This window comes from Volvox carteri (assembly GCF_000143455.1).
Source record: "Volvox carteri f. nagariensis unplaced genomic scaffold VOLCAscaffold_1, whole genome shotgun sequence".
Classification (NCBI taxonomy): domain Eukaryota; kingdom Viridiplantae; phylum Chlorophyta; class Chlorophyceae; order Chlamydomonadales; family Volvocaceae; genus Volvox; species Volvox carteri.
In genome coordinates, this window is record NW_003307545.1 from 1,498,972 (window position 1) to 1,515,105 (window position 16,134).

At 54.1% G+C, this 16,134-nt stretch overlaps 3 protein-coding genes across 3 annotated transcripts; 2 read left to right on the forward strand and 1 right to left on the reverse strand.

Annotated features, from left to right (window-relative positions):
- Window positions 1–3,148: 3,148 nt before the first annotated feature.
- On the forward strand, window positions 3,149–9,083 carry VOLCADRAFT_120166 (uncharacterized protein). Its single transcript, XM_002945654.1, has 10 exons — window positions 3,149–3,417; window positions 3,885–4,187; window positions 4,720–4,831; window positions 4,886–5,148; window positions 6,695–6,838; window positions 6,975–7,038; window positions 7,372–7,634; window positions 7,677–7,923; window positions 8,592–8,644; window positions 8,807–9,083. The coding sequence occupies exons 1-10, from the start codon at window positions 3,250–3,252 to the stop codon at window positions 9,011–9,013; spliced, it is 1,824 nt and encodes a 607-aa protein (XP_002945700.1). The 5' UTR covers window positions 3,149–3,249; the 3' UTR covers window positions 9,014–9,083.
- Window positions 9,084–9,460: 377 nt separating this feature from the next.
- Window positions 9,461–10,800, reverse strand: psaK (photosystem I reaction center subunit psaK, chloroplast precursor). Its single transcript, XM_002946013.1, has 4 exons — window positions 10,704–10,800; window positions 10,361–10,426; window positions 9,998–10,136; window positions 9,461–9,827 (listed from the first exon to the last, which is right to left on the reverse strand). Exons 1-4 carry the CDS (start codon window positions 10,749–10,751, stop codon window positions 9,733–9,735), a joined length of 348 nt encoding a protein of 115 aa, XP_002946059.1. The 5' UTR covers window positions 10,752–10,800; the 3' UTR covers window positions 9,461–9,732.
- Window positions 10,801–12,879: 2,079 nt separating this feature from the next.
- poa5 (20S proteasome alpha subunit E) lies at window positions 12,880–16,117 on the forward strand. Its single transcript, XM_002945655.1, has 7 exons — window positions 12,880–13,049; window positions 13,136–13,216; window positions 13,295–13,408; window positions 13,789–13,920; window positions 14,356–14,414; window positions 15,145–15,319; window positions 15,550–16,117. Exons 1-7 carry the CDS (start codon window positions 12,954–12,956, stop codon window positions 15,640–15,642), a joined length of 750 nt encoding a protein of 249 aa, XP_002945701.1. The 5' UTR covers window positions 12,880–12,953; the 3' UTR covers window positions 15,643–16,117.
- Window positions 16,118–16,134: the final 17 nt, after the last annotated feature.

Below are 16,134 nucleotides of genomic sequence, written 5' to 3' on the forward strand. Positions count from 1 at the left end.
CACAGGCGTTGTTTCACCTGCCTTACGCCGTCGCTTAATACCCCTGCGTGGCTGGTACTGTTAAGTTAGCTATATGAGCTGCGTCTGCGCTTGCAATAAGGGCCATAGCCCCGGCTGCTGCCAGCTGCACATGGTAGCGTATGTCTATAACGCGCGTTTATACGTATGCTCGCTTGTATGTTCGTCCGTATGTATGCGTCTGTGTGTGTGTCCGTGTGTTTCATATAAAACTTAGATATGAACTTGTATGCGTTCGTACATCTGTCCGCGGATTGTGGCCGCTTGAGCGGCCTTTCCTCCCGTGGTCTGCACAGCTTAAGTACGATTTGTTGCCTCGCTTATGGTTTACCGTTGCCCGTTGCATCAGCTTGTCGTATGGAACGGTTTGAGAGTAAGATAGCAGGGATGTCGATCTCGGTGATGGTGTTTGCAAGTGGATAGTAGTTTTCCTTGTCCTTGCCGGCAGCCGCCTGCCGTCGGGACCGCCTGCCGCTTTCCGACCCGGGCCGCACGGTGAGGAGTGTTTTCTGATGTTGAGGCGTGGTTGATGCTGTTCTGACGACCACGTCGTTGTGGCACGTCCCACCGAATATCCATGAGCCCCGTGAGGGATGGGCTTTGGTTGCTTAGGTTCATGACATTTCATACTCATTGGGATTTGTACCCTTGTGAGGGATGTGAGGCTATAAGGGCACTTTGAGCAGAGTGTTTCTATGACGTTGCCGTACTGAGGGTTCCGGGGCTATGTTGTACCGTCGATGGCACAGGCGGCGTGAACGTAAGAATTTGGGACGGCAGGGGCAGCAGCCCGCGTCGTGTCTTGCGCCGGGCAAGGGGCTGATTCTTATCTGATGGTATCGGCTGTGTAGCCATGCAACCTGACATTCAAGGAGAGTATGGAGGACGGTGACTGGGGTACCACATTTTTGCCCTGCGGACTGTGCTGCTGTTGCACTTCGGTAGGACGGCTATACGAGGGTTGTGCGAGGGCGTATATCCGCGTGCGGTCACGTCGACGGACGGCGACGTTGAATTTAGAGTCCAGGTTTGGTGTTGTGCTTTCCTTGGCTTTAAACGTGGTAGAAAATATTGGAGGGTGAAGCACAAGCAACTGTGGAAGATTTGTACTCTCCATGCGTTTGTTTTGGCCTTTCCTTCTTTTGGTTACAAACAAGGTTTATATCCTCCTTCCGCTTTTAGCAACGAAATGGCTATAATGGTTAAGGATCTTAGTGATAATTTGTTATTAGCGGTATTTTCCTTTTGTGGCGCCGCATGGTACGGATTACATATCCGATAGCTCAGCGGGCTCTTAACAACTCCTTTCCATGCGGTATTGGACTGATGTGCGCCGTCGAGAAGGGCGAAACGGGTTGTATTCCTGGTTGCGCAGTCGTGCTGCCTCGGATGTGGTATAAGGCAACCGTACAACTATCTCCTTGGGCACGTGGCGATCCTGCCGTACCGACAGGGAGATGGGCACGATTTTGCCGGTTCCAAAACATGACGAGGTTACCACTCCACTCCGGCGTCTTCAGTTGCGGAACTCTCGGAGATGCGGAGTTCTCGTGCTGTTGGACTGGTGGGGGCTGTCGTTGTAGTGATTGATGACGTCTTGGATTCGTTCCTGTTGAAATATGTAAGTCTTACAATTGTTGGTTGTTGATTACGTGGGTACCTTCTGGTAGCATGGCCGCGTGTGAGAGGTGGGGATTGCCGACTGTTGGCTTTGTGGGGACAGCTCTTTCGAGCTTTTTCCTGATTTTCCCCTTGTTTTTCAAATACATGGTTCCTTATCATTCTCGTGTTTGTGTAACTAGCATCATGAGCTACGATAATGCGCAATATTGTAATCGTTGCTACAAAAAGTTTTAGCACCTTACGCGAGCTCCACGTAAACTGCCCCTTTTTGGAAGAATCGAATTATATGCCCATTATTGTGGCTTCTGTGCGCGGCAAGCCTAATGCGGCGTTGCGGTCGAAGCCTGCAAACCGTCTAACGTTCACAACCGAATACTCCCATTGACAAGATGCGAACATGCTCTGTGTTGTATGATGAGCGAGAATGCGAGCCAAGGGATTAAAAGGCTTACGAGTGTGGCTCTAGGGAGTCTTGCACGCCTTCAAATGCTCTAGCTCTGAGGGACCGAGCGATGCGTCCAAACCTCCTTCCAGCCCAAATGTTTCCGCATCATAAAACGTTTAGTTTCCAATGCCAACGCCGGCTAAAAATGCCTGTGAGCCAAGCCTCGGCTTCGGTGCCCCCGGATGTAGGCACACGTGCCGCGACAGGCAAACAGGGACATAAGGCTAAGAGACGAAAGACCTCTCCCAATGTGAAAGGACGGCCGAGTCCGGTCCGTGAGACTCTGCAACGTCGCCCGGCACGCCCATCCATTGCATCCTTGCGGCAGTTTGAGACGCTCTGGCTGCGTTACAGGGAAGAACTGCAGATAGGGAAGGAGGCAGCCACTTCTGTCTTAGACGATGTCGCTAAGGTAAGGCTACTTTGATGCTCGCCAACCTGGTGTGTTTAGTGGTGGTGTGTTTAGTCATACTGGTGACGTCAGTACCAGATCTTCAATTCTTGTTCTGCCCTACCTGAACCTCCTCACGCCTACCCTCCTACCTAACAGTCATGACTCGGGACGCCTACCTGCACTACCGTCATTTCCCTAACACCTCAGCCACTTCTCACCTACCACCTTCGCCCCCACCCCCAAACGTTGCCCATAATGCCCTCATGCGTTTCAACCTCACCCTGACTGGTGCCAGGGCCGCTTGCCATGTGACGCCGACTTGCTACGAAACCGAGCCCGCACGTTGTTGCTGCTAGATCCTCTCCTCCCGCGCCTGCGGCTGCGGCAGCTTCTGGCGTCCAGTCCTCGGACCCTCCTGGCACACGACCCCCAGCTCTTGCTGGACCGCGCACAGCGTTTCGCAGCGCTACTGCCATCGTACGACACCACGCACGTGCTGATGACGGTGATGCCGTTCCTGGACCGCGACCCCGCGCTCACGGCCGCCAACCTGCTGGACCTCGATGAGGTGTTTGGCCGGGCGTTTGGCGGCGCGAGGGTTCCGCCCAGCGCCTTCGCCCACCTGCTACGGATCCCTGGAGCGACCCTGCTGCCGCCGCCGCCGCCTCAACCGCCGCTGGCGGTGCCACGCACAGTGGCGCCGCAGCTACAGCCACAGGCATCGCCGCACCCGTCGAATCAGGCGTCACCGCAGCTGCCGGGTCCCCCGATGGCTGCGATAGATAATCATCGGCAAGGAACTGAGCCTCACTCTCATCCTCACCCTCACCCCCATCCGCACCTTCGACATCAATCATCCTCGCCTCAGCGACCTCGGGCTGCACTGGTGCACCAGCGCCGTCACGTGGACCCCCTGGAGCTGTCGCTACGACTCCAGGTAGGGTGAGGGACAGGGGGGCGAGGGCGGGAGGGAGGGAGGGCGAATGGGAAAGAGGAGAGGTATTAGGCTTGGGCAAATATCTCAGTGCCATCTTAGTGCCTGGAGAGACGAAAACCGTAGAAGGACTTGCGGGGAGGACGTGGCAGTGTCGTTGTTGTTGTTGTTGTTGTTGTTGGTGGTGGTGGTGGTGGTGGTGGTGGTGGTGATGATGGTGATGATGGTGGTGGTGTTTATACTTGGAAGGCACTGTGGAGGTGTACGGTGGTTTTTCCATTATTGCTGTTGCCGCGGCTGTTGCTGCAGTCGAATCGGCGCCGTGCGACTGCCACTCCGTTACTTACCAACCGGCCTTATTCACGTACCGACGTATCGCGTGACCTACTCCTTAACCTCCCTCTGCCTATCCCTACACCTACCCACCCCGGGGCCGTGCCGATACCTGGCTCCGGAACCCGCGGAGGCAGGAGCTCGTGGCGCTGTTCGGCCGGGAGACAGCCTACGTGGGCGTGCAGCGCCACCCTGAACTGCTGGATCGCGACCCACGGGACTTGGCATCGCGCGCCGTACAGCTCCTGACAGCGATCGACCCACGGGTCGCGGGCCCGTTAGCGGCGGCTGTCGCCGCTGCTACGCCACCCAGCTGTGCCCCCGCACGGCCCCTGGCTCGCCTGCTTGAGGACGCCCCGGGGGTCCTGGACCTGGAGCTCGGGGAGGTTCGGAGGCGGCTGCAGGAGCTGTCCGTGGCGCTGAGTTGGAGTTCGGAGCAGGTGTGTGTGTGGGGGGGGGCGCTGTTCGGAAGTCAAGGCAGGACTGGTTGGCGGGCTGATTGCGTGGGTGGGTGAGTGCATTCTCATGTCGGCCCAATTAGATCAGACCAGGTCAGATCAGGCACGTGTCCAGATCACATCGGGCCTTGTGCTGCGGAACTCCCCCGGGAGGTTGGGGCTGGGTTGCGTCGGCGGGCTGACTTCTTTTGTTCTGTGTTGATATCTGCGGTGGTCTGGATGTGGTCGACTTATCTAGTCGGGAGGAGACAACACGCCGCAAGAGCCAGGTCACTCAAACGAGCGCACAATGAATTGTGATCTGTAATGTAACTGCGGACTGTGACTGCATTGCGAAGCGAAGTGTGGAGCGCTCTTCTTTCTGCGCTCTATCCTTCTGCAGGAGGGAGAGAGAGCAGGACGCTTGCCTTAAACTCCACTGCATTGCGGGCCCAACCGTCCGCGGCCCCCCTCCTTACCCGACCCGATGACCTAACCCGCACGCGTGGCGGCTGGTGGGGTTTGGCCTGTGCAGGTCGCCCAGTTGGCGTTACACGACCCCTGTGTGTTGCTTCGGGACCCCTCCCAATGCCGCGAGAACATCTTTCGGTTGCGGCTCTACTCGTTAAGGAGAGCCGCAACCTGGGGTGTGGAGCTGGCGGCCTGCCTGGGGGCAACCATCCATCCGCCTGCGGTTGCAGTGCAGGGCGAAAACGGCCCGGGCCGGCGCAGTAAGGTAGCTGTGGCGACACCGGAGGCTCCGGCAGCAGCTGCAGCAGCGGCCGCCGCGGCGGCGGTGCCACCGGCGGCGGGTGCCCTAGGCCGGGAATTGGATTCGGAGCTGCTGTCCTTGGTGTCGCGGATATTGACTGTCAGTGAGGAGGTTATAGACCGGTTTGAATATTTGGTGCTGACGGGGGAGCGCAGTGATGCGTCCGTGAGGATGTTGGTGTACGAGAGTAGGGTGAAGTTTGTTCGGCGTTGCCCCCGGTACAGCCGATGGTGGGCGGAGGGCGCGGCACGGCAGCGTGGGGAGGGGGCTGGGGGGTTCGGGCTGGGTTCGGGGTTGGAGGAGCAGGAGTGGGAAGATGGGTCGGGAGAGGAGCGACGAGATGGGGCCGAGCTGGAGCGGGGGGAAAAGGATGGCTTCAAGGGCAGATGGTTAGGAGCGCTGGAAGAGTATGGGGGGGATGAGTGGGAGGATGAGGACTTTGACGAAGAGAGGCTGCTGGTTTCGGACTTTTAATCATGCAGTTTTGACTTTACCGTTTGGGGCTGTTGGGGACTTTGGATACCTGTGGAGCAGTGGCCTGCATGACAAGCACTTGCTCACCGTTACCGTGTCGCTCAAGGATGTTTGCTGATTTAAATTAGGGTTTTTGTTGTGAGGACGCAATCAGGTTTATTAGCCTCGTCACAAGCAGAACTGTGTTATCTCAACCTCCTCATGGCTATAACACTAGCTGGGGGCGCTATTCAACCTATGTTGCGTGTGACACCGTAACTGCTCATTCTATGCTACTGTGCGTCCTATTATGTCTGAAGCCCCCCCTAGCTGTGGCGAGTTTTCTCTTGGAGGTCTGCCAGGCATGTCGCACTCAGGCGCGTCGAGCCAAGGCGAGCGTGGGAGGACGACAACACCATGAAAGACAATTGACCGTGATTGACCAACGGATGCATCCCGCACTTTTGTGGAACTTGTAACTTGTAACTCATACATAGTTTCTGCACTCTTGCGTTTTGGCTATTACAGATGTGCATGCTATGTTACAAGAAACCATACGGTAAAGGGGAATGTAAATGGGGTTCCGCCACACTTTCCAGTTACGTTAATGTAGGTAGACATGGCTAGAGTGCAAGCACCAGCCTTGTTGCTGCCATCCAGAGGTGCACCTACAAAGCCAGATTCGTTGCTTTAATTAGTGTGACTGTGGCCTGTGTATGCACACCGTTGATATTTGAACTTTAAAGGTCGCGCCATGTCCATGCTAAAATTAAGAAGCGTTTTACAACTGCATCAATACAGGCTATTTTGGATGTTGTAGTTTTGATACTAGGAGTTTTACTTGGTGAACTACCTCTAGCGCCCGCCCGTTGGCAGCCGTGGTTTCGGTGCATCACGACATTCCGAGCTGGTGTACTAAGCTTGCCTCTAACACTCAGAACTTCTCAGTAACTTAGAACTTAACTTTTATAGTGGCTGGCTCATTTCTGTTCTTCATATCCTATTTTGTCGTTTATTCCAGCCTCGATAGCGAGGCGCCTTGAGGTATTAGCCTTGTTATTCAAGATGCGTAAATCGACCGGGGTAGGTCTTTACAATTATCGATCATCGAATGCCTGTAGAACGCCTTATAGCAGAGCGAAATGCAGGGTGGTGGAACACGTATCTTCTTAGGCTGCACCCTGAGTTCTTACGCTATGAGACATGATTTAATACTTGTGCTGTCGCCCTTTGTGCTTCAGCAGCCCTCATCTTGAAAACCCAAGCTTCGCCTGTTGTCCTGCAGTCGCGGGCGCGCTCAACACGAAAGACTCATGGTTGCCAGGCGTGCAGCCTAGCTGGATCCTGCGATTGCTGCCCTAATTGGTGTCATATATGCAATGTCGCGAAGTGTCGCGTACATAGAGCTTCGAAGTGGACGGACGATGCGGTAGGTGACGATATGGCACGTGTGTATCCGCCGTTTCGTCAACTTTCTGTCGTCACGCATGTGACCGTAACATCTTGCAGCTAGGACTAGCTGCTTTGCTGACACCATCCACCACAATAAACGTATTGCTTCGCAGTTGAACACGCAATACAAGCGGGACTACCCGCCAAAGCATTCCGATGTCGAGAAGCGGGTTCCAGGTGAGCGAGCTGTGGCATTGAGGGTTAACAAGACTCGAGACGGAGAAGGGAAATGCACAGCACGCCTGCCTGGGGCATGTCGGCCAGTCGGTTAGCGCCGCACAAGGGTCACGGCAGCTGCTTCTTTCCATCCACTTGCGATCTGCAGAGATGCCCGGAATCGCCGGGAGCTACATCCCAATCCCTTAGGAGCAACATGCCCGGCTCAACGCGACCAAACCTCCAAAATCCAAACCTCCATGCAGTCCGGGGCCAGGGACCAGACCTCCCTAGACTCGCGCTTTTAACCCCTCCATCCCCCTGTGCACCTCCTGCCGTTATACACTCCCACAGGGCCTCCGCCCATGGACAGCATGCCCTTCTACGGGGTTACCACGCAGCGCGCAGACTACACCCCTAAAAAAGGCCGATCAGCATCTGCACGTCCAGCCGACGTGCCAATTCCGTACAGTCCTTTGGATGATAGAACGACCTACAATGTCCAGTTCCCTGCAAAGCGCGCAGACCTTGAACAACCCCCCCAGCCGGTGTATCCAAACATGACCGCGCCCTTCGTCGGCGCCAGCACATACGATACCGACTATGTGAAGAAGAAGGTTCGACCTTGGACTGCTGATCCACCTCTGCCAATCCCTAAGGTCCGTCTTGATGATGCAACCGAGTACCGGGATGAGTTTTATCGAAAGCCGTTACTGTCGCGATCGCCGCGCGCGTCGCGGCCGCTACTGCCATCAAGCCACGTGCCCACAATCACGACGTACGGCCATGACTATGTGCCGAAGCCGTTTGAGGAGCGCGAGCGGTTAAACTGCTGCGACGACGACACACACCCCGCTGGGCACCTCTGGATGAAGGCGTTGTGCCGCGCTCGGCCATGGACGACATGTACGAGCTGCGTGGGAGGGGCGTGCCGGCCCGGGGGCGCTGTGCAGCGGCAAGGCAGGGCGCCGATGAGGCGGCAAGGGTGAACAATTTTGGCATCTCGCTGGGGAGCTGGGGGGCTAGCTGGGGATGGCTGGGATGGGCAGGCAGAGGGGATCCGGGGGCGGGTTGCTCGTCGGATGCTAGGGGTATAGTTGGGCAGAACGGCAAGGTAGGCAAGCAGGAGGGCAGGAAGCCAGCAGCAGGTTGGGCAAGAAGCGTGACCAGGAGGTTAGGTGTTTGTTGCCTTTGTTGGGGTTTTTGTACTTTCTCGGCTTGGATATTTGCCTCGTTGTTGATCTTGTTTGGAATATTGTGATTGGAACCTTGTGCGACTGTGTTGCATGTATTACTCGTAGTATGGGGACTGTAGAGTGATACTGCGCTACGGATTTAACAGCTGGGTTTTATATTGACTGCGGGCACTGGATTTACATGATATGCTGCGCGCATGTATACTTTGAGAGCATTTGAGATTTGACTAGAGGGTCCTTTCAAGCTTCCTTGACAGGTCTTCAGGATACAGATGAGAGAGCAGGCAGACGTGAGCCATTATTACAGGCAGCTCTGTAGTTTGAGCATCGCCTCCGGCCCTGGTTTCCCCCTTGCTCTTGGTCTTCTGACACCCGTAGCACTCTGCATCGCATTGGCATTTAGGAACGCTGAGCAGAGCGGACAACCAGAGGTGTGTAATTGCACGGTTAGTACGGCAACATGATAAGGTCACAACGTGGTTTCTAGGACTAGTTTGGGTGTCTTGCACGTGGCGCGCATGGTGATGGCGTTTTTCACGGGAGTTCGCTAGGCATTGCTTTGTGATACACATGCTGCTGCGGCTGCTGCGCAGAGGGTGGTGTCCAAGCACCTGAAGAGCTCTGGTTCGCCAGATCGTGAAGTAGAGGGCCTTACCCGTGTACACTGTAAAGGATTAAGCCCGGCCAGGCTGTATCCTGACTTTGCGATTGGGCAGCGTGCGCGTAATAAGATGAGCTCGGGTCGTTTTAGCATATTGTGGCGTTTGACGCAATCGGATTTCTCAGTAATCATGTTCTAAACGAGGAACTTTTCCATTTTTTTTCAAGTTACACTTATAATTATTTCCTCTTGTAATGACTTTTGTGTATAACGGTGTGGGTATGATAAATAATTCGCCCAAGTGCGAGGGCCGTCTGAAAATGCCGGGTGGTCTATGGGCGGTCAATGTCATTACTGTGGCGGCTCGACGCACCTGAGCGTAACATGCCAGATCTTCGAGATAAAACTAGCTAGAACTTGTATGTCTTAGGAATGGTTTAACCATCTCGAGTTGGTTAGGAGTTTCTAGTGCTGCCGGACCCAATACACCATTATATAAATGATTAAATATACATTTGCCCGGGTCATCTATATGTAAAGACACGTTTCCCGCTGGCATCGAGGTATCACACTCTGTAGACATTGCTAACCAGGACAGTCTTGCCGCAGTATCCAGATCCGTTGCACTTTTGACGAGGACATACGGTGGAACAGCCAATGTTTTTACAAAAAGACCACGTCAAGACGTGTGTCGAAGTCAACATATGCTCTCTTCTCTCCTGGGCAACCCGCTCCAGAGACGGAGGTGCAGCAGGGGCACCACTGGTCGTTTAGCCCGTCCACAGCACCACTTACTCTAAAGACTAGTTAGATGCACCAGATAGTGTACATGGCAAAATCGCCGACAAGGAAGCATGCTAAAACCCGGCCGAGCAAAGGCCGACGGAACCGAAAATGCGCAGGCAGCTCTCCTCATGTTCAGAGAGCGCCAATGCCCTTCAGGCCCAGGACAATGCCAGCACCAATGGCATGGCCAGCAGAGCCCATTGCCAGAACGTCAACGACGGTGAAGCCTGCAAGGGAAAGCGAGGGAAAAAGCCACAGTGAGAAATTAATGTCAGAAATATGCAACGAGAGCCGCAGTAGGCAAAGACGCGCAACAAAAGAAAGCCCATGTCATCACTAGATGTGTGGACCACTGCATTAAGTACATTTTAAAGGGACCGAGGAGGAGTCTACTGACCAGCGGGGTCGTTGGACAGAACGCCAGCGGCGTTCTTGCCCTCCACCAGCTTCAGGCCAGCGGTCGCCTGCTTCTTGACCGACGGAGCCAGGCCGAAGCGAGCAGCAGCCAGGCACGCGCCAGTCGACGCCACCATGATCTGTAGGGGTTGAGTTTACAAGGGCACGATAGCCTAAGAAGATCGGGCTGACGAAGTGCTAACAAGTCAAGCTATGACGTGGAAATGGACCGGAAAAAAAGACTAGAAGTGTAGACACTAAAGTAAACATTTTGTCCTAACTTGAGATTGGATTTGTGAGACTCCATCGCTCAAGGGATGAACACATGAGCTCAGGCCAGCACCTGCCGCAGGGCTCAACTCACCAGGTTGGTGCTAGAACCAATGAAGCCACCATCAGCGCGCACCACAACGGCGCTGCGGCGGGTAGCCTGCACAGAAAGCAGTTGAGTGCACTGAGAATATCAGCTATTGGCCTCTAAAATACTGTCCAACACAATCGTTCAAGACACCTAATCAGATACAGTTACCAGATTTGCCTGCGCACACATAAGTTGGCCATTCAGGCAGCTGAGCAATCAGGTGTCCAAGAGGCCAGGAAGCAGAGAGCGAATAAACGCTTCTTTGCTAGGAAAATCTACAGCGACCATCTATACAGGCTACAACAGCATGTCGCGCAAAAAGCTATGGGAGAACACGCCTCCTGACCTTGGCAGGGCGCACAGTGGCGGCGTTAGCGCGGACGGCGAGGGCCATGGCTGCAATAAGTACTGATACTCGCAAAGAAAATGGCAAGTATGCTTCTTCTGGGAATGGGACGGCTATTTTAGACGCGCGAGAGATGGCGATCTCCGCCGTACAACTGCGGTTCTGAAGGTTGGTGATTGCGTGAAGTGAACAACCGAAATGCAGCATTTGTTTTATGTTTTATAAGGCTGCTATCGTAATTGTTTTAAGTTACTTTGTTTTGTTTACGTTGCATCGTGTCGCTGGCCCATGAATGTGTCCGTTATTTTGGACGCCTATGGGAAATCATTACTTCCTTTCCGCTTAAAAGTTTTCTTAATTATAAAACGTTCATACACGGAGACTGGTGGTACCATGGAAAGCAGAGATTTTGTGATTCACCTTTCCTTGAAGAGCGTCTTCTCACCTGTGTAAAAGAGCCATTTCACGAGTTCATCGCGTTTTTGCTTAAAGGTTTCAGGCGTCGGGGCTCGATTTCCTTCCATGCCCCAAAACTACTTGCACAGTGATGCTGTAGGCGTGCGCCAAGGCAGCTGCGAGCGCTGTCCTTTCAAAATATGATAATTACATATTCAAGCGCCTGATACGGCACACTTGGACCTGTCACGAGGGTGCGCAGCTAAAGTCATCTTTGCTACATAGCCCCGAAACGGACGTTAGCCACTGTCCCTTCCACTCCATCCTTTTCGGTTGTACTATGAATGCCATGGCAATTTTAATCTAGCTTAGCCCACGTTTCAAACCGACGTAGGGTCCCACTTGGCTTCAGCAGCGCGGGTGAATAGTTGCCAATTTCGGAGAAGCCTGTGTGGCTAGCGCATGCACGTGGCTCCAAAGCAGAACATTGGGCCATCCAAACGAACTATGCGTGTTATGACTCCAGTAAACAGGTGGAGTCATGTCATCACGTAGCGTCCATTGTTTTGGCCGTGAGTCCTCACTGGTAGGGCGCTAGAATTACAAGGACCATTCGTTTAGTGAACTGTAGCGTGACATAATCGTTAGCAAGGTTAGTGTGTGGTATCCTTATATCCTGATAACTCCACAGACCCGCATATGCTGGTGGCAGCGGCTAAGGAAAAGTGGCCGGGTAAGCCAGCACCTGCCCAACTCTTGGGAGGACTCGGACATCCAGATCTTAGGAGGAATCAGGAGACCAGAATAACTGGTTATTTGCTTGGGTTTGACAGCCGCAGCGGAGGTAGGGGCATTACATCCCACACGATCTTCAGCATGTCAGCAGAGTGGGGAACCAAACAAGCCTGGATGGCACTTATACTCCGGACACAGCCGATATGTTGAGGGTTAATGCGCTCCCATGTCCATGGATTGTGATGGACCCGGTTTTAGTTTCGACAGCGAATCGACCAGGAATGCAAGCTGGGTTGTCGCCCCCGTTGATCCGGCAGATTCCACTGGGCGCTACTGGTGGGTGCTGAACCCTAACAAGCTTTTGACTTTGGAGAAGTCGGCATGGCTGAGAGGGATGAGGGTGCCCCGAAACGTCGGGGAAGGTAGAGACTGCCAGGCTAGTGGCCACGGGTCCTATATCGCACACAATCACATATGTCAATGTAGGCGCCTGATATGGCGGGCGCTGGAAAAGTAAAAGGTGTACCGGGAGAGAGAGAAGTCAGGGCTTGCGGCCAGCCTGCAATTGGGCGACTTTCCGGTGCATGACGCCACTAATGGACAGCAAAGACGTAGACCACTTACATCACAAGGGTGTTGATTTTGCTCAGTCAGCTGCTACTCGAGCTGCTGTGGTCTCTGTTAGTCGTGCGTCAACTAATCGATTGGAACGCACACATGCACAGTACTAAACTGTCCACCCTCCAGCCCCGCCTCTAAGTTGTTATACCCCCATTTATTTAATACAGTAGTAAATCTGATAGGAGCTTAGATACCGGAAATTCTGTATGTACTTAGGTTCGCAATCATTTGGCACACAATATCGCTTCTCTTGGCGAGAAACACATGAGGAGGTTAAAAGCAACTTAAGCGCGGTGGAGCCATCCACTATATCGGAAATGCAGTATAACGGAGTATTGCATTTGTACGATTGCGTTGCCGGTTGTACGGGGCTGTTTCCCTCACCTAATTCCTTTGGTTTCAGGAAACAATATTATATGCGGTAATAAGCCTGTACTTAAGGTCATTTGCGGTCTGTAGTTCCTTGGATACTTCTCATTTGTAGTCTTTGTGAGCGCAATGTTTCTCACACGAAGTGAGTATGATCGAGGTGTCAACACATTTAGCCCAGAAGGTCGTCTTTTTCAAGTCGAGTATGCTTTAGAAGCCATTAAGGTCAGGGCGCGCAAGTTAGATCCAGCACGGAACGAATGGCAGGCCTGCAAGGGGAAGGTTAAACGTATTGCCTGTATACTTTGCAGCTCGGATCGACAGCTATCGGTATTTGCACCAAGGAAGGGGTCGTTCTGGCTGTGGAGAAACGCGTTACATCCCCGCTTCTGGTGAGGAAGGCATCCTTCCGAAAGCCATTTTCCCATCGACAGCTCCTGGACACCTGGTTGATGTACCCGGTCATGCAGGAACCGAGCAGCATTGAGAAGATTATGGAGATAGACGAGCACATGGCGTGCGCTATGAGCGGGCTCACTGCAGATGCAAAGACGCTGATAGATCATGCACGAGCGGACACCCAGGTCAGCATTGAAATGGAGGGAAACCTCAGAGGGAAGCATGTGTCTGTGCATAATGCCTCATAGCCTGTGGGTTTCCACGTTGGGGCATAGCCCTCAGCCCCAGCCGCTACGTACAACATACCCGCACACGCGTATCGAAAACTTCAGCCCAACTGCATCCTGATCTCTTGCAACTAAGTGATGTATCAATGGGCACTAAATCGCATCTTGAGGGTTGCTCCTGGCGCGCGGGTCATCTATGCCTGCTCACCTCCAGCCTACTGAACGAATTCCCAGCACTCAACATGCACCTTCGACGCGCAACTAAGAACGCAACCCACGCAGCACTCCTGATCAGGCTACCGCATCTCCGGCGGTTCAGCGCTCTTGCCTCAAGCCAGTGTTTTACCCCTATGCAATCACAGCAACACCGTTTCTCCTACAACGAGCCCATGCCAGTGGAGTCAACGACACAGTCTCTATGTGATCTGGCGCTGCAATTTGGAGAGGGTTCCGACGAGGGTGGCGGCATGGTGAGTGCACAGTGCATGAATGACCTAGCTCTGCTGCATGAGGAGCCATTACGAAACTATGTGCGTCGTCAGTCGTGCACTGAAATGGCGAGCATGGCCATGGCCGTTCCTCGCACTGGTGCGGATACATGAGGATACAAATTGCCTGTCTTGGCGAGGTAGCTTCCTCGTACGGAGGCTCCAGGTGCCATGGTGCTGCACAGGTCGATTGGATCGATGATCGGTGTATTGTTGGTTGATGGTTTAGGGCTTTGGCGTGGTAGCCGGGCCAATGGACAATCTTGGGGCGAGGCCCTCCTTGCACGAAGTTTACAACAACGAGTGCCATCACTATTGCCAACATCCCCCAACCTGCGGTTTTCCGGGACTTGACCAATTCTGTGGCTCCCTCCTTGTCCTTTATTTCGTCGCTTATTTGTGTTTGCACTGCTGCAGAGCCGCCCTTTTGGTATCGCGCTGCTGATCGCTGGTTGGGATGACAACGGGCCCTCCCTGTAAGTCACAGATTTTGAACTTTGGGGATCTTGCCGAAAGTATTGGTGCTGCGCATATACCCCTTCACGGGACTTTCACAGTCCTCTGGACTTGCGGCGAATGCCTGACAGTAACTGACCACGGTATGCAAGCGGACATCAGTCGGTCGGGCTCCTGTCCCCTGCAAAATCAATGGATTATGATCAGTATTCGTGTCTGAACGGGCAGTTGCGTGAATCGTGCTTTAGGTTGCACGGAGGTAGCAATGCAAGCCCACGGCGGTAAGAGGTAGCAATCTCCACGCGCACGCGCATGGGAGGTGGTCTGTGGGTTTGCCTTGCGCAGTCTTCACTGTGACGTCATCGTGGTCTTATGCTGACCAGGCGCTGTCGCGTAAGGGTCGGGGTGTAGTACGGCCTCTCGCACACCGGTGAAGGTCAAGTCCCCGCGTTCCGGGGCGTCCTCAGCATCAGCACACGCACCTGCTCACACCATCACGCTCAGCCCGGCCTTCCCCAACTTAGCGTGGGTATGTGTTTAGGGAACTGGGCCTTCCCCAGGCTCAGGCACCTGCTGCAATGACCCCATCCTATTACCACGCCGCGCACTTGTCGCCGATAGCTTCTTCCCATGGGTGTGCGCCTGTGTGCCAAGGTTCCTGGGAGTTAGGGCATTGGGTCATGAACGGGTGCGCTGAATGACCTGCTCGAGACACGTCTCACACTGGGGCCCTTTTCTCTTCCCTCGCAGCTACCACACCGACCCCACGGGCACATACATCAAGTATTCTGCCAAAGCTATAGGCAGCGGCAGCGAGGGCGCGCAAACCAGCTTGGAGGAGGCCCTGAAGGCCAAGCCGGACATGACGCTAGCTGAGGCTGAGGTGTTGGCGCTGTCCACCCTCAAACAGGTCATGGAGGAGAAGGTAGGCAAGGCAAGGCCTGGCCTGGTGTCCGTACACAGCCCGCTGCCAGCCTGTGAATTGCGTTTCGTTTTCCTCGACTACTCCTTTCCTCGACTACCCCTTTCCTCGACTACTCCTTTCCTGGCCTCCATATATGGTATCTGCTTCTTCACTGGTCCGTGGTTCGTCTGTCTCTCCCTCGCCCACTTTTTTTTCCCGAAACTCGTTTTTCATTTGGGTGCGCCCTTCAGGTGACGGCCACGAACGTGGATGTGGCCAGGGTTGCGCCGAAGTACCACATCTTCACGGAAGACGAGGTGCAGGCGCTCATCGGCCGCCTCTGAGAGAGGGGCCCTCTTTCTAGTAACGTTGTTGCGGGCAGGAGGAAGCGATGAGAACGTCAACGAGCTTCGCCGTTTCCATCTGGGGTAGTTTTGAGGGTTTGTGTGTGCTGCTTCTGTAACCCGAAAACCCTAGGTCGGTAGGACTGCCTGCTGTTGCTAGCGCGATGGTGGAGGAAGCGGGTTCGTCGATGGGAAGCTTGCAAGTCTCTGGCAGTGGATGGGGGTAGGTGACTTAAGGCGGCTGTGATACCTCTTCCATTGGGATCCGCTATGGGCGGTGGACGGAGGTTGGCGGCATTTCCGACACGATATGCCAAGTCAGTCAATGGGTGCTGAAGCTGCGGCTTTTGTGCGAGCCGAGTATACAGCTCTTGATATGGTGGTTTGAGTTTTGCCACGATTGTTCTCGCCCATCTATTGAGTATGGCGTGGAAACTGCGGCTCTGCGCCTCCGGCTTTGATAATTAGATAGGTCAGCTCGCGTTACGAAAT

Bases quoted from the DNA above. Each gene is read 5' to 3' on its own strand.
- VOLCADRAFT_120166 (XM_002945654.1), top strand. From the start codon at position 3,250: ATGGCTGCGATAGATAATCATCGGCAAGGAACTGAGCCTCACTCTCAT. The intron at 7,924-8,591 runs GTACGAGCTGCG...TGACACCCGTAG, and splicing joins CGCTCGGCCATGGACGACAT to CACTCTGCATCGCATTGGCA. The intron at 8,645-8,806 runs GTGTGTAATTGC...GCTGCTGCGCAG, and splicing joins AGCAGAGCGGACAACCAGAG to AGGGTGGTGTCCAAGCACCT.
- psaK (XM_002946013.1), bottom strand. From the start codon at position 10,751: ATGGCCCTCGCCGTCCGCGCTAACGCCGCCACTGTGCGCCCTGCCAAG. The intron at 10,427-10,703 runs GTCAGGAGGCGT...CTTTCTGTGCAG, and splicing joins CCACTGTGCGCCCTGCCAAG to GCTACCCGCCGCAGCGCCGT. The intron at 10,137-10,360 runs GTGAGTTGAGCC...CAACCCCTACAG, and splicing joins TTGGTTCTAGCACCAACCTG to ATCATGGTGGCGTCGACTGG.
- poa5 (XM_002945655.1), top strand. From the start codon at position 12,954: ATGTTTCTCACACGAAGTGAGTATGATCGAGGTGTCAACACATTTAGC. The intron at 13,050-13,135 runs GTCAGGGCGCGC...TATACTTTGCAG, and splicing joins ATGCTTTAGAAGCCATTAAG to CTCGGATCGACAGCTATCGG. The intron at 15,320-15,549 runs GTAGGCAAGGCA...TGCGCCCTTCAG, and splicing joins AACAGGTCATGGAGGAGAAG to GTGACGGCCACGAACGTGGA.